General features: G+C 37.7%; 1 protein-coding gene across 1 annotated transcript in view; it reads right to left on the bottom strand.

Moving 5' to 3' along the window:
• HDAC11 (histone deacetylase 11) overlaps positions 1 to 21641 on the bottom strand; it is a 66773-nt gene extending 45132 nt beyond the window's left edge. Inside the window, exons 1-4 of the mRNA XM_044676278.1 lie at positions 21568 to 21641; positions 4088 to 4184; positions 489 to 657; positions 188 to 326 (exon numbers count right to left, since the gene is read on the bottom strand). Coding sequence (XP_044532213.1) covers positions 188 to 326; positions 489 to 657; positions 4088 to 4184; positions 21568 to 21641 — 479 coding nt within the window. The remainder of the gene's footprint in view (positions 1 to 187; positions 327 to 488; positions 658 to 4087; positions 4185 to 21567) is intronic.
• Between the last annotated feature and the right edge of the window lie 5233 nt (positions 21642 to 26874).

Below are 26874 nucleotides of genomic sequence, written 5' to 3'. Positions count from 1 at the left end.
GGGGGGGGGGCCTCTGGGCCACCTAAAACTCCCGAGAGAGTCTCGACCCTGGGAAAAAAAATTACAGACCGCGAGAATTGAGGGTAGGGTGTGAGGTGACACTGCGAAGAGCAGCCCAGAGGATGCAGTGTCAACACCCCGGCAGCCCGCGGACACGGAGTCCACACCCAGGACCAGGGCCTGTCACCTAGGCCCTGCCTCTTCTTGGTGACCCCCGACCCCTGGCCCAGCTGTCTGTCCACGTGGTGGTCCCACCCTTCTCAGGCGCTGAGGCCCACGAGGGGGCGGGAACATCCACTGGGGCCGAGCTCTCCGCAGCCCCAAGGCTGTGATTTGAAGGGGAAGGGGGAGGAAGGGGGGCACGGGACCCGCAACGCCCAGGTGCTACTGGACAAGCTGTCAGGCAAAAGGACGAAAAAGCTCCCCGCTCGTCCCGAGCCCTCGAGCCACTTCCCTGGACCCAAGGCCCCAGCCCACGAGCTACTCACATCCCCCCGCCGGACCTGCAGCAGACCGGTCACCTGCTGTCTGAGGCTGGACTTTGCACTGGGCCAAAGGAAGGCGGGAGGGGCCTAATGAGGGCGGGGTACCGTGGGGTACACGCCCCCTTACGTCACCCTGACCGGGGCTTAGGCTAACCCCACGCCCTCCTCTGGGCTGCATCACAGAAGGATGAAGCTCATGTCACGCCCAGTGCAGAGATAAGGCCCCACCTACCCCCAATGCCCCTACCCCTTCTCAATTTCAGGAGGTGGGGCTACTATGCCAGAGTACCCTCAGTATGACATCCACAACCTGAGTGGGGCTATGAAAAAACCCACACCACAGACCAGATGCCCAGTAGGGTCCTACTGCCTTGAAATCAATATATTTTCCGGCCCCAGGCAAGCATCAGTGTCTAAAGCTCTAGAAACCTTTCTCTAAGAATGGATCAAAGGATTTGCACATGGAGTGTATTTAGTAAACATTTACCCCTAGTTCTACAGACTGAGAAACTGAGGACTGAAAAAGTGAAGGGCTGGAGCTAGAAAAGCAAGAATTTAAATACTTTTTTTTACTCCAATTGTAGTTTCTTTTATCTTAAACTTGAGTCATTGAATGTTAAAAGTTAAAATATATCTCAAAGGTCATCAAATCTAGATCTCTTTTACTTTTTGCTTTCTTTAAATGAAAAATTTTGTATTTTATTTTGTGATAATTTTTTTACATGGGATCATTTTGAACATTCATTTAAATTTTTTTGAATTCATTTAAAATGTTTTTGAATTTTTTTGAATTTTTGAAACAAATTTTTCCCCCTCCCATCTCCCCATCTTTGAAAAAACAAGCAATTTGGTGCCAATAAAAATGTGCATTCACCTAACAACAATTTGGAAATAGGTCTTGATCAAAGACACATGTTAAAACCAGTAGAAATGTGCATCGGCCATGGGTAGGGGGAGTGCGGGGGTGAAGGGGAAAGTAGGAGCATGAATCATGTAACCATGTTAAAAATGAATATTAATATATGGTTAAAAATAAATAAATATTTTAAAATGTGCATTCATGCAAAATATATTTCCATATTAAACATGCTGCAACAGAGAACAGATCTACTGCCCCCAAAAAAACACAAAAATTTAAAAAAGTAGATCCCTCTTTTTAAAAGATGAAGATACTATGGATAAAGTATAAGGGGAAATGAATGGATTACTCTGTGGTCATCTGATGAACTTGTGGCTGCAGTCATGTAGGGAAAGTTTGTGCCCAGGTTTTCTGACTTCCAGTTCAATGCTTCTTTATATTGCCACTATCCAGCCCTGCCCAGGGAAGATGTGTGTGTGTGTGTGTGTGTGTGTGTGTGTGTGTGTGTGTGTGTGTGTGTGTGTAAATGCATATACAGAAGAGAAGGGAGCTGGTGTCAGCAGATTGCTTATTTGGGCAGTTGATCAGGAGAATTCCTTAATTTATTCAATAAGTTTACAAGAAGGTGAACCTTTTCCTGGGTTTTTTAATTGCATCTCCCTATGGAGGCTGTGGATTTGCTCATTTAGAGATCGATGGGTTGTCTAATAGAATATGTTCCTTGGTACTTGACGGAGATTGGATCCCACTGATTAAGGTTCATTTCCTTGACCATTATGGGTAAGAGGCACTCCTTTTTTTTTTTTTTTTTTTTTTTTTTTTTTTTTTTTTTTTGTTCTGGGCCCATAAATGGGAATGGGTAGAGGAAGAGAGGTAAAATCTGTATAGGAACTGAGGCAAAGTTACATGGGAATTGTATCTACTCTTATGCAACAGGCCTGAGAGTCCCTGCATTCTATCACTTTAGATATGAGGAATTTCCTGGACAATGTCCAGTTCCTAGAGTGTTTAAGGACTTAGCCTTCTTGAGCAAGAAGGGGGATTGTTGTGTTTTACTGTCCTTGAGTTTTCCTATCTAGCAATCTCAAATTCTGGAGCTCCAGGATGTAACTTTCTACAGGGAAAAAGGGAAGGTCACTGGAAGCACTTTCCTCTTGTGAAAAATAATATTACACAAGTAGTCTGAAGGACAAGCAAGGCATCAAATCCACAATGCAGGGAAGCAAAAGACATAGAATTTACCATCCACTACATTACTGCATGCCACTTAGTCAACAATCATTTTATAAATGTTTTCTATGTACCAGGATGAGTTATTCAAATGCTACTGGTCAAATAGGAAGGGAATTCTCTCTCAAACAATTCTAAATTTACTTCCTTCCATGGGAAAATCCCAAAGCTCAGGGGAATATCACAATATTATAATTAATGTTGGCCTGTTTTTAATGATGTTAGGAGATTCACCAGAGTCTTGAGAGGTTAGCCTTCTAGAACCTTGGATTCAATTCACTTCCAAGTGTATTATAAATCATAGGGTAGTGCTATGATCCAGGGGAATTCAATAGGACTATGGGAAGGTGGAACTCAGCAGATGGAGGAGAATCCTATCAATTCTTTATGAGTTATTGTTTGTCTTCTGGGTTTAGTGATTTGGGGTTTGGGGGAGTTTTTTGGTGTGGAGGAAGGCAGGGTCACATTTTCTGGAGGGTGAAATAAAGTCTCCATATAACCAATATATACCTTGAGTACTTGCAGAGGAACAGGAGAACCTTTCACCATTATCTGTAAAGATCTAAACATGAGAATATTCTGAGATTTCCTAAAGATAACTGAGTGGACATTTTGAAGATATCCCCAAGATTGAACCTAGTCTCTGTAAGTTCAGAATTTAGGGTGCTGGTGGTCTGTGTATTAGACTTAGTAAGGATATCTTGAAGCCATAATGATATTTCCACATGTTTGAATACTGAGTGTCTCAAGATACTATATATTGTAAGAGGGGGAAAAGGGGTTTTTTGGTTGGATATTAATATTTAACGGTGTGGTCACCAATAATTGAATAAATATCAATTCTAAAATGCTTTTAGTAATTTATTTACAAAATATTAAAGAGAGTGGAAATAGAGAGATGCTTCTCCCAATCAAGGGAGCTGGAACCTCCAGGGAGGCTAAGGTAGTCAGACTTCTTCACTCACCACCTGTAGTTCTAAGGGAAAGATTTAAGAACAGTCTCACCAAGTCCAAGGTCCTAGCCAGAGCTTCTTCAGGTCCAGTTCCAGGCTGAAGACAGCTGAACTCACCTCAACTCCAACTTGTCACTCTCTTTTAAAGGGGCTTCTTTTGCATCACTTCCTGTGCCTTCCTCTTATTTTACATGTCCAATCACAACAGAAACTTTTCTTAGGTCTGCCTAGGAAGCAGTCAGTAAATTTTGATTCATCACTCACTCTAGCACACAGACCTCCCAACTTGTGAATTAAGTGGCGATGTTCTCACCTTTGGTGATTAGATTGAGGCTGGGCAGGGCAGATTTAATTTCATTATCACAAAATATAAGTACATATATATGTATTTAATTAAGGAAAGGAGTTTAGCACTAGAATTTAGGCCTCCTCACAGAGCTGTGCACTATTAACCCACACAGAGTCCCCTGACTCTGGTATCTCTGGTCACTAAACTCCTGGAAGTGCCACTGTGCTAGATGACTACTCAAAGATGGGCAGAACTTGGGGGTCTTTTATACTCTCTGGAGGACTTGGTACGGAAAATCTGCATAGACAAACTGGAAGCAGGCTGCAAAGAGGTTGCAGCCAGCTTCAGCAGTAACAGGGAGCAGCCAGCTATAACAATTACAAAGGAAAGGGTAAACTAAGAGCTGGGTTTCCTGAGAAAGAACTTTAATACAATGGGAGAAGCTTCTAAAACAAATAAAGGCACTCAGCATTTTGACTATGTCCATAGATCCCACCACACTAGGGTCCTCAAACAGTTTAAGGTCTATAGTTAAACCCAAAACAGTTGTGCCTGGTACTGGAATTTTTCAAAGGGCAGAGATAAAATTGAGGTGTCCAGATTTCACATTGACAGTAGCTAATAGCTGATACTTTGAGGCTTGCAATGCACTTTATATCTATTAATTCATTTAGTATTCCAGAAAGCCCTATGAAGTAGATTCCCATTTTACAGATGAAGAAAGTAAGGATAAGAAGTTTAAATGACTTACCCAGGGATATGCCAATAAGAAGTTCTGAGGAATTACTTGAAATCAGATCTTTCTGATTCCAAGTTGAGCAATCTGTATCCCTACACCATGAGAAAATAAGTTGTAACAATTTATCTCTTTGAAAAATAAATATATAATTAGGGGTAGATGCCAGTTTGTTTCTTTTGCTGATTTTTGCTTTGGGTAGGGTGATTTTATGCTGTTGTTTTTTTTTTTTTCCTTTTCTTTTCTTTCTGTCTTGGAGAGAAGCTCAGAGAATAGATACTTCATGCTAACACCCATCCCCAGGTCTTACTTTTTCTGAAAGCCAGGAAGCACAATTCAATTAAAGATTTCAATGTGTATTTGTTAAATGATGATTATGTACCAGACACTATTCTAAGTACTAGGGACAAGAAAACCAAATAGCCCCAGACCTTAAGGAGCTTATATCCTCCTACTGGGCACTTCCTAGAGAAGCTCTTCCAACAATCCTCCCTTGGACTACAGTTCTCAAGAGCAGCTTCACTTTTCATGGCCTGTTTAGGAAGAGAGGTCAATGATCTCACTGCATCTTCAGCAATTTCTGAGAATTAGTTCCAGGACAAGAGAACCAGTCTTCCTAGGACTGGTTGTGGTCCTATGGTAACATTGCGAGTTATAGGATGTTTGCCTTCTACACCTCTCTGAATGCCATCTCTGTTCCATACCACTTTCTGCAGTATGATCACAGGCAAGTCACTTAATCTCCCTCTCCCTTTCTCCCTTATTTTCCTTATTTGTAAAGTAAGGATCATAGTAACATCTACCTCCCTGCATGGTATGAAGATAAAGTGAAATATTTGTAAATCTCTTAGCAAACCTAAAAGTATTGTACAGATGCTAGCTATTTATATGATTACTACTAAAGATGACATAACTGATCAGTATATGAGGCAGAATTTGAACCCAGGCTCTTGAAAGTCCAGTCCTTTATTTACTCTGCCATACTGCCCATAATCAATCAACAAGTAGTTTTTAAAATTAATTTATTTATTTTAAAATATTTTTCCATGGCTACATGATTCATGTTCTCTCCCTCCCTTCCGCCCTTCCTCCCCCAAAGCTGACAAGCAATTCCCCTAGGTTGTATATGTGTTATTACTTGATGCCTATTTCCATATTATTCATTTTTATAACAGTTTTATGTTTTAAAACTTTTTAGTTTTAACTTCATAACTATAAAGTTATAACTTTAAAACTTTTAAAACCAAAACCCTAAATCATATACCCATATAAACAACTGATAAGTCATATGTTTTTCTTCTGTGTATCTGCTCCCACAGTTCTTTCTCTTGATGTGGATAGCTTTCTTTCTCATAAGTCCCTCAGAATTGTCCTGGGTCATTGCATTGTTATTAGTAGCAAAGTCAATTACATTTGATCATCCCACAATGTTTCAATTACTGTGTACAATGTACTCCTGGTTCTGCTCATTCCACTCCACATCAGATCATGGAGGTCTTTCCAGTTCATATAGAAATCAAGCAGTTCATCATTCCTTATGGCACAATAGTATTCCATCACCATCATATACCACAATTTGTTCAGCCATTCCTCAATCAATGAACATCCCCTAATTTTCAATTTTTTTTGTCACAACAAAAAACACAGCTATAAATATTTTTGCATTTATATAATATATATACGTGTATATATATAAATGGACACTCCCTCATTTTCAATTTTTTGTCAAAACAAAAAGCTCAGCTATAAATATTTTTGCATATATATACATACATACCTATATATAATTAAAAAATCATATTTTTATTATCTCTTTGGGGTACAAACCTTGTAGTGGTATTGCTGGATCAAAGGACATACATTCTTTTAAAGCCTTTTGGACATAATTCCAAATTGCTTTCCAGAATGGTTGGATCAATTCACAACACCACCAGCAATGCATTAGTATCCCAATTTTGCCACTTCCCCTCCAACATTTATTATTTTCAACAAGTATTTATTAAAACTTTACATGTACAAATTGTTTAATTTCCTAGGGCCTCAGTTTCCACATCTATAAAATGTAGAGATGGAACCAGGGAATCTTTAAGGTCCTTCTTAGCTGTAATTCTATATGTAAGGAAGATAGTTCTGGCAAAGTTATTAAGAATGCACTGAAGAAGGGGCAGTGAGGAGTCTCAATGGACAGAGAGTCGGGCCCAGAGATGGGAGGAGTTCAAATTTGACCTCAGACATTTCCTAACTGTGAAACCCTAGATAAGTCACTTAACCCCAATTGCCAGCCCTTACTGTTCTTTGACCTTATAATTGATATTTAATATTAATTCTAAGACAGAAGGTAAGGATTTAAAAACAAAGAAAGAATGTATTGAAAAGGTAGAGGAGAGAGTGGAGATGAGAAGAACTCTTTAAAGCAGTGATTCCCAAAGTGGGCGCTACCACCCCCTGGTGGGTGCTACAGCGATCTAGGAAGGCAGTGATGGCCACAGGTACATTTAGCTTTCCTATTAATTGCTATTAAAATTTTTTAAAATTAATTTCCAGGGAGCTAAGTAATATTTTTTCTGGAAAGGGGGCGGTAGGCCAAAAATGTTTGGGAACCACTGCTTTAGAGGCTTGGCAGTGATATACACAGGTTAGCTCAGTTAGGGCTATGAAATAGTAACATTTATATGTTTAAATGCTTTACCTCAAATTAGTAAGTAATGCAGAAATTCCATGCCTTAAGGCATACTAGGGAAGAGATGTTTGGGGCAGGGAAACTTTTCCAGTATCCCCTGCCAAACCATAAGTCATTCTCTGAGGAGAATCATCAATGCAAGATTCCATCTCTCAGAAAGATTGACTCTGCCCAAAATATTCATAGGACAATGAGTGATGTGTGGTCAACATTCACCATGGCACTTCTCTAGGATAAGTTCTCTAATGAAAAACTTCACTGCCCTTTGAGATCATTTGAATACCTGGTTCCCAAACTCAAAATGGTCCCCTGCCTTCCAGTTCTTTCTAAATTTGAGAGACAGCATAGCATATTAGAATTACCATAGTGTGGTGACACAGGAGACCTGTAATTGCCCCTAACTCACTATGAGTCCTTGGACTAGCGTGGCTTTATTTTCCCTATCTGTAAACTGGCAAGATTGGAGTAGTGTGGTATGATACCTGACATTTATCTGTTTACATACATTAAATAGGTATTATGAGTATTATTTTCCCAATTTTACAAATAAAGAAACTGAGGCTCAAATGTTAAACATCTTAACCAGGATTAAATAGCTAGAAAGTATCCAAGATAGAATTTGAACCCAGGTCTTTCTGATTTCACCACAGCTTCTTGGCATTGAATCTACCAGAGCTTATTTTACCACTTACCACCTGTATGACCTCAGGTAAGTCACTAGAACACCCTGGGCCTGTTTCCTCATCCATAAAGTGAAAGAAAGCACAAACTAGATTATATCTAAAGTCCCAGCTCTAAACACTATAATATTATGACTAAATGATCTCTGAGGTATCTTCTAGTCCTAAAATTATGAGTTTAGGAATTTAATCTCTCTTTTCAGAAATTAATATTTGGGCTTGAATTTAGCAGTTCATCATGACATGCCTCTGTGGCAGCTTAGAGTTCCTTAGCAGCAAGAAGACATTACCCAGAGACAACATAGCAGTCCTCTGACATTTCCTCTTAATTAGCTTGGCTTTTTGTACACATGTATGAGGTCACAGTTTGTACTCTTTCTGTGTCAGTCTCTTTCTCTGTCTCTTATACCCATACACACATCTCCTCACTTTTCGTTTGTTCCTTCCTACTCCTTGAGAATGATCCTCCTCAGCTAGAGCCAGAGTGTCCTTTGTTAGGCAGAATAGAATGTAAATACAACTGATTTCCAGCTAGTTCCCTTTATAATAATGACAACTAACATTTATATAGTGTTTTAAGATTTGCAAAGCATATGATGTATTCTCGCATTTAATCATCACAATAATTGTGAGGTAGAAACTATTATTATCCCCATTGTTGTTCAATCTTTTTCAGTTGTGTCTGCTTCTTCATGACCCCACTTGGCGTTTTCTTCTTAAAAATACTGGAATGGTTTGCCCTTTCCTATTCCAACGTATTTTACAGATGAGGAACTGAGGCGAACAGGGTTGAATGACTTGCTCAGGGTCACATAGCTACTAAGTGTCTGAGGCCAGACCTGAACTCTGGAAAAATGTCTTCCTGACATTAGGCCCAGCACTCTATCCACTGAGCCATGTGACCTTCTCCATCTTACAGAGGAGGAAACTGAGGCTGAAAGAGATTAACTGACTTGTCCATTGCCACTTAGATAGTAACTGCAGTGGCATTTCAAAGCAGGCCCTCCTGACTCTTAAGTCAGTGATTCCCAAAGTGGGCGCTACCACCCCCGGTGGGTGCTGCAGTGATCCAGGGAGGTGGTGATGGCCACACTTTTTTTTCTATTACATTCTATTCTGAGTTCAATAAATAGTTTCATAATTTCCAGGGGGTGCTAAGTAATAATTTTTCTAGAAAGGGGGAGGTAGGCCAAAAAAGTTTGGGAACCACTGCTCTAAGTCTACCACTTCATCCAATCCAGTACATCATATTACCTCTCTGTTTCAAGTTTGTTTCATTGTTGTTTTTTTTTAGTGTTTTAAATGAGTTGAAAAGCCTGACTTCCCATGGATTGCAATATTTTGTTTATTAATTAAGGCAGTATTTAAACAAAAATCTATTTTTTCTCCCTCTAGTCTCCCCAGTCCACTTTTGAATAAAAAATAAAAGTAAAATCTTAGTAGCTCATATATATAGCTAGCACACTGAATAAAGCTCCAGGTCTGGAACAGGGAGAACTGACTTGGGTTCAAATCTGATCTCAGATTCTTCCTAGCAGTGTGACTGTGGGTAAGTTGATTACCTAATTGCCTAGTCTTTATCATTCTTAAAAACACAAATATACATAACTAAGCAACAATATTTTGGTCATACCTTCAAAAAGTAATATGGCTCAATCTGTACCCTCAAGTCCATCCCTTTCTATCAGAAAGTAGGTAGCATGTTTCTTCATGCATCCCTAGGATTGGTCATTGTTCAATAATTTTTTTTTAATTTTATAAAAATATTTTATTTTTACCAACTACATATAATAATAAATTTCCACATCTGAGTTATGAATGTATTATCATGCAAAACATATTTTCATATTATCTATTTTTATAAGAGTTTAATCATATAAAACCAAAACCCCAAATAAATTAAAGTGAAAAATCATATGCTTTGAATCACATTCTGACTCCAACAGTTCTTTTTCCAGAGGTGGTTAGCATTCTTTGTCCTAAGTCCCTCAGAATTGTCCTGGATCATTGTATAGCTTGGAGTAGTCAAGTCTTTCACAGTTGATCATTCCACAATATTGTTCTTATTATATAAAATGTTCTTTCTTTTGGTTCTGCTTACTTCACTCTACATCATGTTCATGTAGGTCTTTTCAGTCCTTTCTGAAACCATCTTGTTTCTCATTTCTTACAGTACATTTCTTGTACTTGAAATTTTCCTAGAATCAGAGAATATTTTATCTAGAAGATAAGTGATCATTTAGTTCAGTTCCCTGACTTTACAAAGCAGGAAATGGAGACTAAGAGATCATGAAGAATGAGCATTCAGACCTAGTCTCCTGAGCCTCAAGAACAGGGATATCTTTTCATTAAGCCATGACAAAGGACAATATTTCTACTTATAAGTTTGGCTCAAAGCCACATCTCACAATATTATAGCATAATATAATATATTATAATATAATACAATAATATAGTAATGTGATAATATAATATAGTAATGTAATATGATATGGCATAATGTAATTTAATGTATGCATAATATAATGTAATATAATATAGTGTCTCAGATGAGTTTCTGCAGGGAAAAGAACTGGTCTAGAGATATTTTTAAAGCACTTAGCACAGTGCCCAGCACATAGTTGGAGCTTAATAAAGACTCATTCCCTTTCCCTTTCCCTGAGAGGGAACTCCTGGACAAGGAAACACCCTCTATCAAGGAAGATCAGCACTTACTTCCAATTTATGGTTTTAGAGACTGTTGCTTAGAGGCTAAAAGGTTAAATGATTTGCCTAGAGTCATGCTATAGATGTCAGAATTTAGGACTTTCTGACTCCCAGACTGGCTCTTTATCCCTCCATACCAATGACAATTTCACCAGCATGTGAAAAGCAAAGGTCATAGACAACAAGGAATTTGATAATATCTGAATGTGGTGGAAGCATTTCTTTTTTTTAAAATACATTTTCATTTACTTATTAAATGTTTCCTAATTATGTGGAAAATGTTTTATTAATAATTTTAAAATATTCTGAGTTCCAAATTCTCTCCCTCTTTCTCCTCCTGCCTCCTTGAGAAAGCAAATAATATGACATCGATTATACATGTGAATTCATGCAAAACATATCTCCATATTAGCGATGTTGCAAAAGAAAACACAAGTATAAAATAAAACATAAAGCTATCCTCCCTTCTCTGGTGGCCATATCTGGTCATAAACTCTTCCTTTATCCACAGAACTGACAGGTATATTTTTCCACACTCCCCTAATTTGCTTATGATATCATCCTTTGTGTATAAATCATGAATCCATTTTGATCTTACCTTGATATACAGTGTGAGACATTGGTTTATGCCTAGTTTTAGCCAAACTACTTTACAATTTTCCCAGCAACTTTTGTCGCAATATTGAGTTCTTAACCCAAGAACTTAGATCTTTGGGTTTATCAAACACTAGATTACTATGGAGTCATTTACTCCTGTGTATTATGTACCTAATCTCTTCTACTGATCCACTGCTCTATTTCATAGCCAATACCAGATTATTTTGATGATTACCACTTTGTAATATATTTTGGCATCTGGGACTACTAGGCCATCTTCTTTCACATTTTTTCTTTATTGATTCTCTCTCAATATTCTTGACCTTTTGCTCTTTCAGATGAATTTTATTTTGTTTTTTTTCTAGCTCTATAAAATTATTCTTTGGTAGTTTAATTGGTATGGCACTGAATAAGTAAATTAACTTAAATAGAACTCTCATATTGGCTCCATCTACCCATGAGCAATTAATATTTCTCCAATTATTTAGATCATTATTTACATGAAAATGTTTTATGGTTATGTTCATAGATTGGAGCATTTCTTAATTAAATTCATTTCAGTTCAAGAAGAATTTATTAAATGCCTACCATCAAGTACTGAGTAGGAACCAGAGATGCAAAGAAAAAAACTTAAAATAATCCCTACCCTCAAAGAGCTTACATTTTATTATACATATACATATCTAAAATAAATGTAAAACTAATATAAAGTAATTAAGAGAGAGAAGGGAGCAGGAAAGGTTTCATGTATGTGATATATGAGCTGAGTTACTAAGAGGCAGGATTGAGGAGGTAATATATTTCAGAAATGGAAGCCAGCTTGGTATGGAGATAGGAGATGGAAGGATATGTGTGAAGAAGAGCATGAAGAGCAGACTGTCTAGAATCTAGATTCTAGACCATAAAGTGCTGAATGACAATAACATTTGTACAACCAACTACCTAAGAATGTTATGAGGATCCAATGAAATCATGTCTATAAAAATACTTCATAAATTGTAAAGCACTTTATGGTTGTAAGTTTTAAAGTATGATCATATAGAAAGGGCCACCAGCTTAACCAATGAATTTGGTTCATTCTTGAGTTTGAAATCATATCGTACCCATTCTTTATTATTGTCAGGGATAAGTGGGATATCAAATCAAAGAAGAACAAAGTAAAACACATAAATTAACAAAATCTAGCAATATCTTCCTTGAACACAAGATAACTAACAACAAAGATTAAAAACCTATATTGAGTTCAAAGAAATGACTTTGATGCATCTGTGATCCTATTCATGTAGGTGCTCCCTCCAGTGGCAGAATTACAACTTATTTTCTCTTCCCATGCTCCTGATGTCTTTTTCTTCCTATAAATTCTGCCCCCAGGACTTGCTTATGTGGTTGGACTCTTCCTCTTCTAGGTCTAAGGACCTAGAAGCTTTCCATCAGTTTTAATCCTTTCCCAAAGATTCTACCTCCCTTTCCAGTACTTTACTGTTTTTCTTTGTCTATTTTTTTCCTCTTCACTACATTTCTTTTTCAAGACTGCCTTTGTCAGCTTTTCTGCCCTCAAGGTCAGAGTGGTCAAGATATGGCCTTTGGGCAATTTAATTAGAGATAGATTCCCTAAAAGACCTTTAGAAGCTTGCTAAAGAATAATTAGAAGTTAGCACTTAATGTAGCATTTTAAGGTTTGCACATTACTATATACCTAGCAGTAAGGTTGTTCATTTGGATAAAGTGCTACGTCTATAGTCAGGATGACCCAAGTTAAAATCCTGTTTCAGATATTTACTAACTTTGTGATTCTGAACAAGTCGCTTAACCTCTGTTTGCCTCAGTTTCTACAACTATAAAACCGGGATTTTAAAATAAAATAGCACATGACCTCTCTGGTTATTATTAGAACCAAATGACATAATTGTAAAGCATTTAGCAGTACTTGGCACATAATAAGTGTTATATGAATGTTAGTTATTATTATTATTATTGTAGTAGTTGTTGTTTCCTTCCTATATTGTTATATTTGATTCTACCAACAACTCTGGGGGCAGGTGCTATTGTTGTTGTTTGTCCTTTGTTTTTTGCTTTGTTTTATTTTTTTAAGACCTATATCTTCTATCTCAGAATCAATACTGAATATTGGAAGTGTTATCAAGAAGTAAATAAAGTCTGAGTGTGTCAACGAGGGCAATTTGGGTGTGAGGAAGAATAATAGGGGATATTAGGTGATTATAAGGTGATTGGAGGAGGAAAGAAGGTAAGGGAAGGTATATAGGAGATAAAGGAAATGGGGTATATAGGAAAGGGCAGCTCAAACAGGTTTACTCCCAGAGGCTTGAGACAGAGGATACAGGGAGGAAATTAAGGCCAGTAAGAAATGATTAGGTTTTGGCTGGAGGGTTTCTCTTGTTAGTTTCTCAAGTCTCTTGAGGGAGGAATTGAGAAGGCCCCTCCCTGCCAGTCAAACTGATGGTTGGAGAAAGTCTTGGGTAGGTACTTCCTGCCAAGATGGATTCCCTCAGTTCTCTCAAGAAATAAAAAGAAAATTATTCTTTCCCTCTTTAGCCCCTGCCTCAATTTTCGATACAATGATTCACTAGAGGCTTGAATAGGTAACAAGGAGATTTATTAATACCAGGGTCAGTCAGAAGGGAGAGGGGTTTAGGATTTTCTAACTGCTGCTAAGGAGAGGGGTGATAGTGGGGGATGGGTCACATGAGAGGTTTAGACTGAGAAAGCCTGCTCTCCCAGTCAAGAGATTAGACTGCCTTTTAAGTAAATTCCTTATTGAATCACTTACACTAGGGGTAACTTATTTGAGGATACTCTACTTATCTATAGAAACTAAAACCCACAATGTTCAATTACCAAGCCCTTCCTTCCACCCAGGGCCCAAAGGAAATTCAGGGGAATGGAAGGGAATGTAGATGGAGAGATCAGAGAGAGGTCCAGAGAAATGAGATAGGCTTAAATCTCCCCAAGACAAGATAAGCACAGGCCAAGGCCAAAGCAAAGCCAAGCTGAAAGGCCAAAGCAAAAGCCTCCAGTCACAGCAAAAGCCAGAAGGCAAAAGCCCCATCAGTTGGAACTTCACATCTATTTATAGCTTTAAGTTCTAACTGACTTTCTGAAGATTCTAAGATGTTTAACTGACTTTTTGTGACCCTTAGAAATTACAGAAGCAAAAAGTTTCTGTTAGCCACCTTGCATTACAGAAGTAAGACAGAGTAGTAAGGGCTAGGTAACGAGGGTAAGTGTCCTCCCCAGGGTTACACATTGTGTCTGAGGTCAGATTTGTACCTAGGACCTTCCTTCCATCTCTGGGCCTGGCTCTCAATACACTGAGCCACTTAACTGCTGTCTTTTGGTTTTTTTTGTTTTATTCTATTTTGTTTTTAATTGAAATTTTTTATTTAATTAATTGATTTAGAATTTTTTCCATGGTTACATGATTTATGTTCTTTCTCTTCCCTTTGCCCTCTGTAACCAACAAGTAATTCTACTGGGTTTTACATCTGTCATTGATCAAGACCTATTTCCATATTATTAATATTTGCATTAGGATGATTGCTTAGAGTTTACATCCCCAGTCATGTCCCCATCAACCTATGTGATCAAGCAATTGTTTTTCTTCTGTGTTTCTGCTTTCTTTCTCTGGATGTGGATAGCATTCTTTCTCATAAGTTCCTCAGAATTGTCCTAAATTATTGCATTGCTGCTAGTAGAGAAGTCCATTACATTTGATTGTGCCACAGTGTATCAGTCTCTGTGTATATGGTTCTCCTAGTTCTGCTCATTTCACTCTACATCAGTTCCTGGAGGCTGTTCCAGTTCACATGGAATTCATCCAGTTCATTACTCCTTATAGCACAATAGTATTCCATCAACAATAGATACCACAATTTGTTCAGCCATTCCCCAATTGAAGAGCATCCCCTCATTTTCCAGTTTTTTTGCTACCACAAAGAGCGAGGATATAAATATTTTTCTACAAGTTTTTTTTTTCCTTATCTTTTTGGGATATAAATCCAGCAGTGATATGGCTGGATAAAAAGGCAGTCAGTCTTTTAAGGCCTTTTGGGCAAAGTTTCAAATTGCTATCCGGAATGGTTGGATCAATTCACAACTCCACCAGCAATGTATTAATCCCAATTCTGCCACATCCCCTCCAACATTTATTACTTTCCTTTTCTGTCATTTTAGCCAATCTGCTAGGTGTGAGGTGATACCTCGGAGTTGATTTGATTTGCATTTCTCTAATTATAAGAGATTTAGAACACTTTTTCATGTGCTTATTGATAGTTTTGATTTCTTTATCTGAAAATTGCCTATTCATGCTCTTTGCCCATTTATCAATTGGGGGACAGCTTGCTCTTTTGTACAGTTGATTTAGCTCCTTATGAAACTGAGTAATTAGACTTTTATCAGAGGTTTTTATTATAAAGATTTTTTCTCAATTTGTTATTTCCCTTCTAATTTTGATTCCATTGGTTTTATTTGTACAAAACCTTTTTAATTTAATGTAATCAAAATTATTTATGTTACATTTTGTAATTTTTTCTAACTCTTGCTTGGTCTTGAAATCTTTCTTTTCCCAAAGATCTGACAGGTATACTATTCTATGTTCACCTAGTTTACTTATAATTTCCTTCTTTATATTCAAGTCATTCACCCATTCTTGAATTTAACTTGGTATTTGAATGACTTCTTAGCAGCTTGTAATATTTTTTCCTTGGTATGATAGTTCTTGAATTTGGCTATAACATTCCTGGGCATTGTCATTTGGAAATTAAATGTAGGAGGTATTCTGTGGATTCTTTCAATCTCCACTTTTCCCTTTTGTTCAAGAATGTTGGGCAGTTTTCTTGCATAATTTCCTGTAGAATGATGTCCAGGCTTTTCCTTCTGTCATGATCTCTGGTAGTCTAGTAATTCAATTTATTTTTTTTTAGAACCCTTACCTTCCATCTTGGAATCAATACCTGTTTTCAAGATCTGTGGTTTTGTCAATGAGGTGTTTCATATTTTCCTCAATTTTTTCATTCTTTTGGTTTTGTTTTATAGATCCTTGCTGCCTTGTGAAGTCATTTGCTTCTAGTTGTTGAATTCTAATTTTTAAAGACTGAATTTCATACCTGGCTTTTTGGTCATCCTTCTCCTTCTGGTCCAATTTTCTTTGTTGGTCGTCTTTCACTTTCTTTGCCTCATTTTCAAGCTGGTTAATTCTGACTTTTGAGACATTATTTTCTTGTTCTAGTTCATGTGCCTTTGTTTCCACATGACTTATTTTCTCTTCCCAATTGTCTTCAGCATCTCTAATTGTTTTTTAATTGTATTTTGAGTTCTTCCAAAGCCTGTGTCCAATTTGCTGGAGTTTCTGTCTTTTTTCTTGGTGTTCCTTGGTCTTCCTCTGTTCCATTTGCTCTTTGTTCATTACCTGGATAGAAACTGTCGATTGTAATTTCTTTTTTCTTTTTCTGTTGTTTACTCATATTTTTTTCCTTCTTCCCCACCCTGTAATTGACTGTAGTCTTGATCCTCTGATTATTTGCTGGATCTTTGGATTTGGGCTATTCTGTCCTGAAGGGGCTTCTTCTCTGCTCTGCTGATTGACTAAAAATTAAAACAAATATGCAATAACATCAAATATTATATTTTGTTAGATTTATTTATAATCACTAGAATAAAGGAATAAAAAGGTAATTATATAACAAAATTTAAAAAAAAACAAAACACCACATGCTTAAGCTAATCTACCTGCTCAAAATGTCCACTCTGCCAAAACCACGAAAAGGAAGCAAAGACCCTAGACACGGAACTCCATTCTATTTATCTCCTGTCTATGTCAGCCAGTAATGACAGGAAGTCAGTGGGCTCCTGGGTAATGTATTTCAAAGGTAAAATTTTCAATTACACATTAGGCTGATGGTATTAATGAGCCCTGAGGTCAGATCTTCCCCCAGCTGGTAGCAGAGGCTGAAGGTTTATGTGAAGGTGTGGAGGCTAGTGGGAGTGGGCTTCCCACCCTGTTATCAAGGAATTCTATAGTGGTTGGAGCTTTCCCTTTGGAGCTTAATCAACAAAACTCTCAGTGGAGTCAGTGGGGGAGGGGTGTTGGAAATTGAACTTCCCTGGCCTCTGGAGGCTTCTTATCTGTCCTATTGATAAGATTAAGTCAGGGTGGAGTTGATCTTTGGAGCTGGATGTGCTCTGATGCCAAAACTTTGAGAGGGGGAGCAAGATGGAGTGTTTTGGCTGTGACTAGGCCACCCTCTTTGCACTTCTCCTCCAGCTGCCTCCCTTCCATCTGTGTTCAATGTCCTGAGCCTGGCACAACTATGCCAGCAAGGCACTCCCTCTAAACTAGTACCCTTGCCCACCCAGATATTCCAGGGACCACTGGAGACTCAGCACAATAGGTGGGGGAGGGGTCCTGGGATTTTCCTTCTTCCTTTCCCTTGAACCCAAGAGTTTAAGAATTCAGGCTTTTTTTTGGCATACCTTTTAAGTTGACTCCAATAGGAGGGTTACCCAGTTCTGTCCTGTTGTTAGATTTGGTTTTCTGTCCCCTCAAAGCACTTTGGTTTTGATTGGTGTGTAAGGTTTTTCAGGGGGTCTAGACTTTTCCTGCATCTAAGCTGCCATCTTCCCAGAATCCCTCCGTCCTTTGTTTTTGAAGAGGAGCAATGACATCACAGAATGATGGCTTGACTTGTGCATTAGTTGGATTAAAGTGAGGTATAGTTGCACAAAGGATGCAGTGGGTGACCCTGACTTATTTCAATGTCTAACCAAACTCTTAAGTGCACCACAGCACCTGCTTCTTCCATCTTCATGACCACTGGGACAAATTATTCTTATCTGCTTCTTCCACAGGATCTTCACATACCTGCTATTACTAACCCCATGTTGCAGATGAGGAAACTGGGGTGGAAAGAGGTGAAAAAATTTGGGAAGAGTCATCCAGCTAGTAAGATTCTGAGACAATATTAAAACTCAAGAGTTTCTAACTTTAAATCCTGGACTCTATCTACTATGCCACTTAGCTGTCTCTCTCTAAAGATAAATGTGTCATGTAAGAGGTAAAAAGGGGTTTTGATTGGGTTAATATTAAAAGGTTGGTCACCCGGAGATTGAATAATTATCAATTCCCAATTAAAGAATAACCTCAAGATAAAATTATTTTTATGGAAGTTTATTTACTGTGTGAATGGATTAGCTCACCCTCATTCATTTCTGTAGACTCTAGCCACCAGAAATAATGTCACCCCACCCAACTTAGAATTAACATTTTATTTTTTTAGAAAAATTTTTCATTGTTACATGATTCTTGTTTTTACTTTCCCCTTCATCCCCCTTTACACCCCCCCCATATCCCAACTTAATATGAAGTGGGGAGGGGGAGGTCTGTGATCCACACATGATAGTGACAAATCAAAAAGAAGGGACTGCCCTTTGGGCAGTCCAAAACAGCTGCCATTTGTCCACTTGAAATTGGAGATGGATGCAGGAAGTGATGTAAGTTGCTATCTTTTAAATATGATGGTAACTTCCTATGGAGAGAGTTGGGGCTTTGAACTTGGTGTTGAAGGATCTCTAGTGAGACCTCAGACTGCTTCCCTTGAATTGTCATGTGGGTAAGTTAGGCTGACTCTCTTTCTCTTCCCTTGGCGTTTTTGGAGGCTCTAGCCTCAAGGAGGCCTCTCTTCTTGGAGGAGGCCTTGTGGCTAGAAGCCTTGTTTAATTAACTTCTGTGCCCCTCTGCTGAGGCCTCTAAATTCCTACTTGGTTTGGGCCTCTGGTCCGGGCCAGAGTTTCTCTCTCTCAATTTCCCTACCTTCAACCTTCCTAATTGTAAATAAACCACCATAAAAGTCATCCTGACTTGGGTCTATTTTATTTTGAAATCGAGTTAATCAATTTCTAGCTACCATACCTTAAATATATAGTCTCCCCTCTTACGTTACAAATGAGGAGAGGAAGAAGAAATAAGGAAATGAGAGAGAGGATATGATAGGATAAGTAATCTAACACACTAGGTGATTTACTCTGATCCCCTGGTTCAATCCAGGTAGATCTAAATTAACCCTCAGCTGAGGGAAATGTGGCCTTGATCCCAAGGCTGGGAAGTCAGAGGCCCAAAGGGCCTCAGAGGTGAATGAAGCAAAAGCTTCAGCCACAGAGTCTCTATTAAAAAGGAAGTTCCTTAAGAGAAGTTCAGGAAGATTCAGTCTTTACACTCACCATGTGGAATTCCAAAGGAAAGATTTAAGAACAATCTCACCAGCTCCAGAACTCCTTCAAGTTCCAGTCACGAACCAGAAGAGCTCCTTCAGGTCCCATTCACAAACCAAAAGAGAGCCCTGAGTTCACTGAATTCTCTTTTTAAAGGGGCGTCTTCTGCGTCACTTCCTGTACCCTCCTCTTAGTTTACGTGTCCAATCAAATTAGTCCTTTTTTTAGGACTGCCCAGGAGGCGGTCAGTAAATTCTAATTTGTTACTCACTTTAGCACACATGGGTTACAGACCTCCCAACTTGTGAGTTAAGTTGAGATGTTTTCACCTTTGGTGATTAAATCTAAAGATGGGCAGGGTAGATTTAATCTCATTATCACAAATAAACAAGTATATAATAAGTGCTTACTTTGTGCCAGGCACAGTGCTAAGAATTGATAATACAAATACAATATGCCATTTTCTCCTTGATTGTGTGCTGTAGTCTCCATACCCACCATGCACCTCTCCATTGCCATTTGGGTGAGCTATAACTTTGGTTCTTCAGAGGCAATAATCCATGATTTACAACAAAAAAGTACCATTAGAAGAATGGTGATGTCTAAAAAGAAATTTTATTTCATGGAGATGTTTGGAATCACTAAAATACTGTATCACTTCCTAAATGCATTTCACCCCATTTCCCATTTCCTATTCCATTATGGATCCAGTTTATTGTCCATCTACAGAGTCTATCCGGGAGATCTTTATGGCTATCTATTTAATTGCATGTCCTATTTTGAGCAATATTCATTCTCTATCCACTTGTTTTTGTGTGTGTGAATAGTTGGGCTAAATTCTTGTGTAATGTTAGATCTCATTTTGGATTCTGGGCAATATTCCAGGGCTTGACTCAGTCCATATATCATCCACAAACAGGCTCATCTGTGGGTCTGTAACATCTATTTCTAGACAGATATTCCTTTTCTAGTTGAACTCTGTTGAATGTCTTCCATGAAAGTGGCACAAATACCTTTAATGAGTATATGTCTCTGTTTTATACCTTGCTTACTAATAACAGTCATGGCACCATTTACTAAGCACATACTATGTGCCAGGTACTGTCAAAAGATTAGTAAAATTATATATACTCTAAGATCCTTCCAAAGTCTTGCATATAGTTGGAAAATCTTGAACCCCTGGAACTGCATTGCCCAAAATTCCTTTCTGTATTACCCACAATTCCTTTTGCCTTTCATATACGTACATCCTTAAGTGGTCTGTATGTAGTTTGAGTTCACTCTGCCATGCCCTCTCTCTTCCACGTGAATTGAGTGGTGAACATTCCCGGTGTCCATTAGCTCTCTAGTTAAATATTAATAAATCTTTATAAATATAATATTTTAGAGATATTGAATATTAATTTAAAAATCTACACTTGTCTAATTTCACCTATGGTGTCTATATTGCTGCTCTTTCACACAGAAAAACAGCCTCCATTTCAAGTTACTCTGGGTGCATGACAATCCAAAGTCTTAGTTCATGAGATTCCCTCACTGTGTTTACTTTTATTTATTAGGTATAAGAGGCAATCAGTTTAAAGCTATCCATTGGTTTTACTAACCAAGTATTGGGAAGAAACAAGAATATAGTTTTCCCATTATCTCATATAGGATTATCTGCTACTAGAACATGGATGGAATCACAGATACATCAAAATCATTTCCTGGAACATAATATTAAGATTAATCTTTGTTGTTAGCTATCTTATGGTCAAAAGGAAAACATTCCCAGTTTTATTTTGCTTGTTTTATTTTATTTTTCTTTACTTTGGCATTCCACTCGTTAGACAACAGTGAACAACGGGGTAAGATATGACTTCAAACGCTCAAAGTCATACAACCACTGAATAGCAGAGTCATAAATATAATCAGATGTCCTGTTTCCCAGTCCAATAAGCTAACTTTCATTTTGATTTGGATATCAACTAAACTCATTGCAATATAAGTTCCTTGAGGGCAAAGGCTCTTTTTGTTTATTCTTGGCATCCTCAGAATTTTGCATAGTGTTAAGCACCATATGTTTGGGATTGGGGAGATGCCATTTAAAAGTATGTTAGAAACTTCCTGTGGACATGTGGGAAACTTGCAGACTACAATTCCCGTGATTCCAATGGGTTTCCAGTTTCCGGTTTTTGGGTGTTGGGACGTCAAACGTCCCCATGCATACGGCAGCTTAAATTCAGAGGAGGGCCTAGAAAAGGTCTCTTGGTTTCCTGGTTAGCTGGCTGGCGTACGAGAGAGAGGATGGGCACTAGCGGAAAATTTAAAGATAGTCAAGCACAGTCATAGATATTTTCCACCAACAAGGCCATGGCTATTAAAATATTAATGTCTCTTATACTATATGTCTTTATCATTTTAAATCTTAACATTATGGCAACCAGAAGGTCGAAATTTGAACTCTCAATTTTCCAGATAGCCTAATGAGAGCATTTAGAGCCATGCCTGCCTTTTGGCCATCTTGCTCAGCACTTTTGAGCAATGCTTGCCATGCTTTTGCTAAAAGCAACGGCATGTTTTTGCCTCACATGGGACTCAGCCAGCCAGTCCAGCCCGACCCACCTTGGGAGGTCAGACCAGCCAATTCTGGCTTCTGGCTTTAAACCCAAAATGTCGGTGCCCAGCCAGTGTTCTCTGCCAACAATCTTCAAGCCTGCCAGTGCAGACCATTTCTGTTGATCCTGAATCTTGAGATTTCCGAGCAACCCCCGCCCTGACTTGCCAAATGCCGTCATTTCAGCTTCAGCCTCTGCCGCTAAAGATTTGGGAAGTATCCCCTTTCTCCCTACTCTCTTATAGAGGACTCTTAACCTGAAAGACCATTCTTGTCCTCCACGCGGCACACCCGCCCACAATTTCTACACGTGGGATTTTCTACAAAACTGACCTAAGCTTTTCTCTAGCCCAGAGCCCACAATCCCACATGGGCGCTAGTGTCTGAACCTTGAACTTTAACTCAATCAGAAGAACATTAAAATTGAATCAGGTGGACTTTTAAACCTCAGAAATGGGTTTTGTTTCTGTTTTAAAGAGACTCTGTATCTTACTGTATTTTGCTGATCAGTTTTGTGAATTAATCTTGCTTATTTCATTGATTTTCCTGTTGCACTGAATCATTTTAAGCTAATGAAGTTTCTGCTTATGATTTTATTATATTTCCTAATTTATATAAAGTTTTACTGTATCAAAACAATGCTGTTATATGTACCATCTATGAACATCCTATAGGAGCACATGTCTTTTAAGTTTTATTCTGTCTTGTTAATTGTATATTAAATTGTAATTTTATGAGAGGTCTTTTAACTTTTACTTTAGAGCCTAAAGAATTGTTGTCTAAAAGGATAAGCTTTTATATATTTTGTTAAAAGAAAAATTATTGCCTTAAATGGGTAGAAGCATGAAAATTTCCTACCCGGGATTTTTTTTTAAAACAGGAAGCCAAGGAGCTCTTGAATACTTTTATCAGAAGGATCTAGAATTCCTGAGGATAATTTAGACCAGAAGGTTTTTTAAATATCAGATTTTGATATGGAAGCAGTAACAGAGGTTGTTGAGAAATTCTTAGCCAAGATTTAAAAGTTGTAACAAGTATATGATTTTTTTTAAACCCTTGTACTTCGGTGTATTGTCTCATAGGTGGAAGAGTGGTAAGGGTGGGCAATGGGGGTCAAGTGACTTCCCCAGGGTCACACAGCTGGGAAGTGCCTGAGGTTGGGTTTGAACCTAGGACCTCCTGTCTCTAGGCCTGACTCTCACTCCACTGAGCTACCCAGCTGCCCCCTATATGATTTTTAAACATTGTTTATTGTTTTAAAATATGTTATTAGAAATTATGGTACTCTATTTGAATGTGCATTGTGAATCTGCTATTTTGTAAAACCCATTTACACTCACAGAGAGTGAATCTCATTTTTGGGTAAAAAACCCTTCACTAGTTCTAAGCTATATATATATTTTTGACTTTTAAAACATTGTTTTTTTTTAATTAGAGCAATTGATTTTTCCTTTTTCTCATCTCGTACTGGAAGTACATATATAGTCATTATTTATCCTTTTTTTGATTTTACAGTGATATAAGCTTAATGCAAACATATATTTGCTACCTGAAGAGCCTTAGACTTTGGGAACCTGCCATATATTGTTTAATGACTTTCTGTCTGATTCCAGGAGAAGGGAACACAAGGGCTCTTAATAGTGCTAAGAAAGCTCAAGGTCATGGAGATTTAACTGAGAATCTGCATGGATTGCAGAAATTCTATTGCCAATACTGAAGGGCTTGAAAATTAGGGTTTGAGTCCTGGAGTCCCAGTCTTTTCTAAAACTTTAGAGGACGTGGGTCCCCTCAACTTAAATTCCTAGTGAAACACCTAAGATTGGTTATTTATTTGGCTCACTTCCCTGAAAAGTTGATGGCAAATCAGATCAGAGAGAGACGTTTCCCTTATTTCTCTTATATAGAGAGAGAATGGCAATTTTCTATAAGTCCTGCCCCTGAATGGGTAATAGCAAACTGCTTAAATCACTTTCATTGGGCCTTGATTCAAAGGCCTGTTATAAGTTTATTTTCCCTACATTTTTTGCACATTTTACATTTCATTCACAAGTTAATTTTTTCTTCTTTTTTCTTGAATTTTATTCTTTTTATTTTTTTTATTACTTCTTTTGCCAATTGATTTCATACAACCCCCGTAACTCAGCCACGCATCCTTAGCTGACCTGAGGTACCCTTTTTAAGGAAAAAAGGTGTGTTTAGAATTTTCCTCAGGGTGATGTGTATTAAGTTGTTTTTTTTTTAAATAGAAAATGTAAAAATATATGTATATTTAACTCTTTTAGGAGTAATTTCAGGGGGAAATGTATAATTCTTAGAAGGAAATGTATGTTTTATAATCTCTAATGTTAAGTATAAATTCTTTTGAGAATAATTTCAGGATAAGGATTTTGCCATCTCCCCAGAATCCAGACAGCTATGAACCTGTTTGGTGGAGGCACCAAAATATGCCTAAAGACCCTTCACTGGACCATGGAGACCAAAATTGAACTTTGGGTGCAGTTGACTTGAACTATGGGGAGTTGAATGAGTTAAATGTGTTTGTTTTGAATGTACACTACTATGCCAATAGGTGACTGCCCCCAAATTGGTTTTTTGTCAATGCGGCTAGTTTTATCCATTTGTTCATCTATTTCTTTTATCCCCCAAATTACTGAAATTTGAAGTTGTCTATGTTTACAGATCCAGCGAAGAAAAAGGGCCAACCTTTTTTTTTTTTTTGCCGGATGTCAGGGGGAAATGTATGTTTGGAATTGGATAGATGCCATTTAAAAGTATGTTAGAAACTTCCTGTGGACATGTGGGAAACTTGCAGACTACATTTCCCGTGATTCCAATGGGTTTCCGGTTTCCGGTTTCCGGTTTTTGGGTGTGGGGACGTCAAACATCCCCACGCATAGGGCAGCTTAAATTCAGAGGAGGGCCTAGAGAAGGTCTCTTGGTTTCCTTGTTAGCTGGCTGGTGTACGAGAGAGAGGATGGGCACTAGCAGAAAATTTAAAGATAGTCAAGCATGGTCATAGATATTTTCCACCAACAAGGCCATGGTTATTAAAATATTAATTTCTCTTATACTATATGTCTTTATCATTTTTAATCATAACAGCACATAGAAGATGCTTAATAAATGGCTCTTGATTGATAGAAACCACAAATATACAGGTGTGTGGCAGATCCATTACTTAAAATGACAATTTAATTTAGATACCTGATTAACCAAGTGCTTCAGCATTAAAGTATTATAACTGATCCAATAGAAAAGAAACTCAGCTGTTTTTGTTTCTTTCAGTTGAATTAATTACCTGTTTTGGAGGCTAAAATATTTCAAATAATTCACAAATCTTTATTGAAACAATTATTAACAAACAGCAGGATCTGAAAATACAAAAGATTGAACAACCTTGCACTAAAGGAGTATGAAGTCTTTCCCTCTTGGTCTTACAAATTACTCAAAGAGGTGGCTTATTGTCATTACAGATTTTATATCTAGGAAATTTCCATTTGTACCCCATGAGGATCCAAGAATAACTCTTTTTGGGTAAGCTGTTAACATGTAGCAAGAATGTTACAGAAAGATGAGGTTGGGAAGGTGTGATCTTATTCTGTGGCAATTACAGAAAGGCATTCTGTTTCTTCCAACATCCTTAGATTCCCTCATTGAGGGCTAAGAGGCCTCCTGTTCTCATGCTGGTTCCTATGTAATCAGATTCTGCTTTAGTTTTGGGGGGGATGTTGCTGCTATTGAAACTGCTCACCCTTCTGCTGCCTCTCATCACTCCCAACATCTGGAATTCGGTCAAGGCCACAGGAGAACAGGAAGGCAGCTTTCTGTCCAGGACTTCTATTCTACAACAGAATCTTGGTTTCTCAAAGTCAGAAAATGTGTTTGGTATGCATTTTTGTAGAGCTAGTATAGTGCTACATACATGTAAGAGGTTTAATAAATATTTGTTGATTGAATGAATAAATAACCATAGCTAAAATTTATACAGATACAGGATTCTTCCAACTATTTTTTCCCCATGGATCCCTAGGGCAGTAGAGTCTATGCAACCTTTCTAAGAAAAATGTTTTTAAATGCATAGAATAAAACCCATGTTGCAAAGGAAACCAATTCATCCAAATTCACAGATTTCTTGAAATTGAGAGCTCTTTATACCTAGTTTTAAGATTTTATATTCAACATCTTATTTGATCTTCACAACACCCTATAATGTAGGTATAGAAGCAATATTATCTCCATTTTTCTGATAAGGAAACCATAGTTCAGAGCAGTTAGGTGATTTGCCCATGATGATATAGTGTCAATGGCAGGATTTCATTTAAATTTCTCCTGACTCCAAGTCCAGAATTCTCTCCATATAACTTGCTGCTAATAATATTTTTTTGTATTTAGTCTTAACATGTTGTTTAATTAAATATTTCCCAATTATGTGTAATTTTTTAAATATTTGTTTTTTAAAATTTTGAGTTTAAAATTTTTTCCCTCTCTCCTGCTTCTCTACCACCCTTTAAGAAGGCAAGCAATATATAAATTATATATGTGAAGTCATACAAAACATGTTTCCATATTTGATGCTAATAAATTAATGAATTGATATGAATACATGATGAGTAGAGATGGGACAAACTCCATGGACTAAGTAGTTCTTGCATAATATATACAGAGAAACAAAACCAAGGCAATGAAGAAAAAAAAGAAATGAAAACAGTTTAGTAGAGTCAGATATAGGAATTCTCTAATATAGCTATAATTGATAGGTACTAGAGATACCTGCATAAAGGTGAATTTGCTTTCACCTACCCAAGTGTTATTTCCTCTCATTGTCCCTGTAATAGATGAT

The sequence above is a fragment of the Gracilinanus agilis genome, chromosome 1 (assembly GCF_016433145.1).
Source record: "Gracilinanus agilis isolate LMUSP501 chromosome 1, AgileGrace, whole genome shotgun sequence".
Lineage (NCBI taxonomy): Eukaryota > Metazoa > Chordata > Mammalia > Didelphimorphia > Didelphidae > Gracilinanus > Gracilinanus agilis.
The sequence above is the reverse complement of the archived record's forward strand: the minus strand, read 5'-3'. Positions and strand labels throughout refer to the sequence as shown.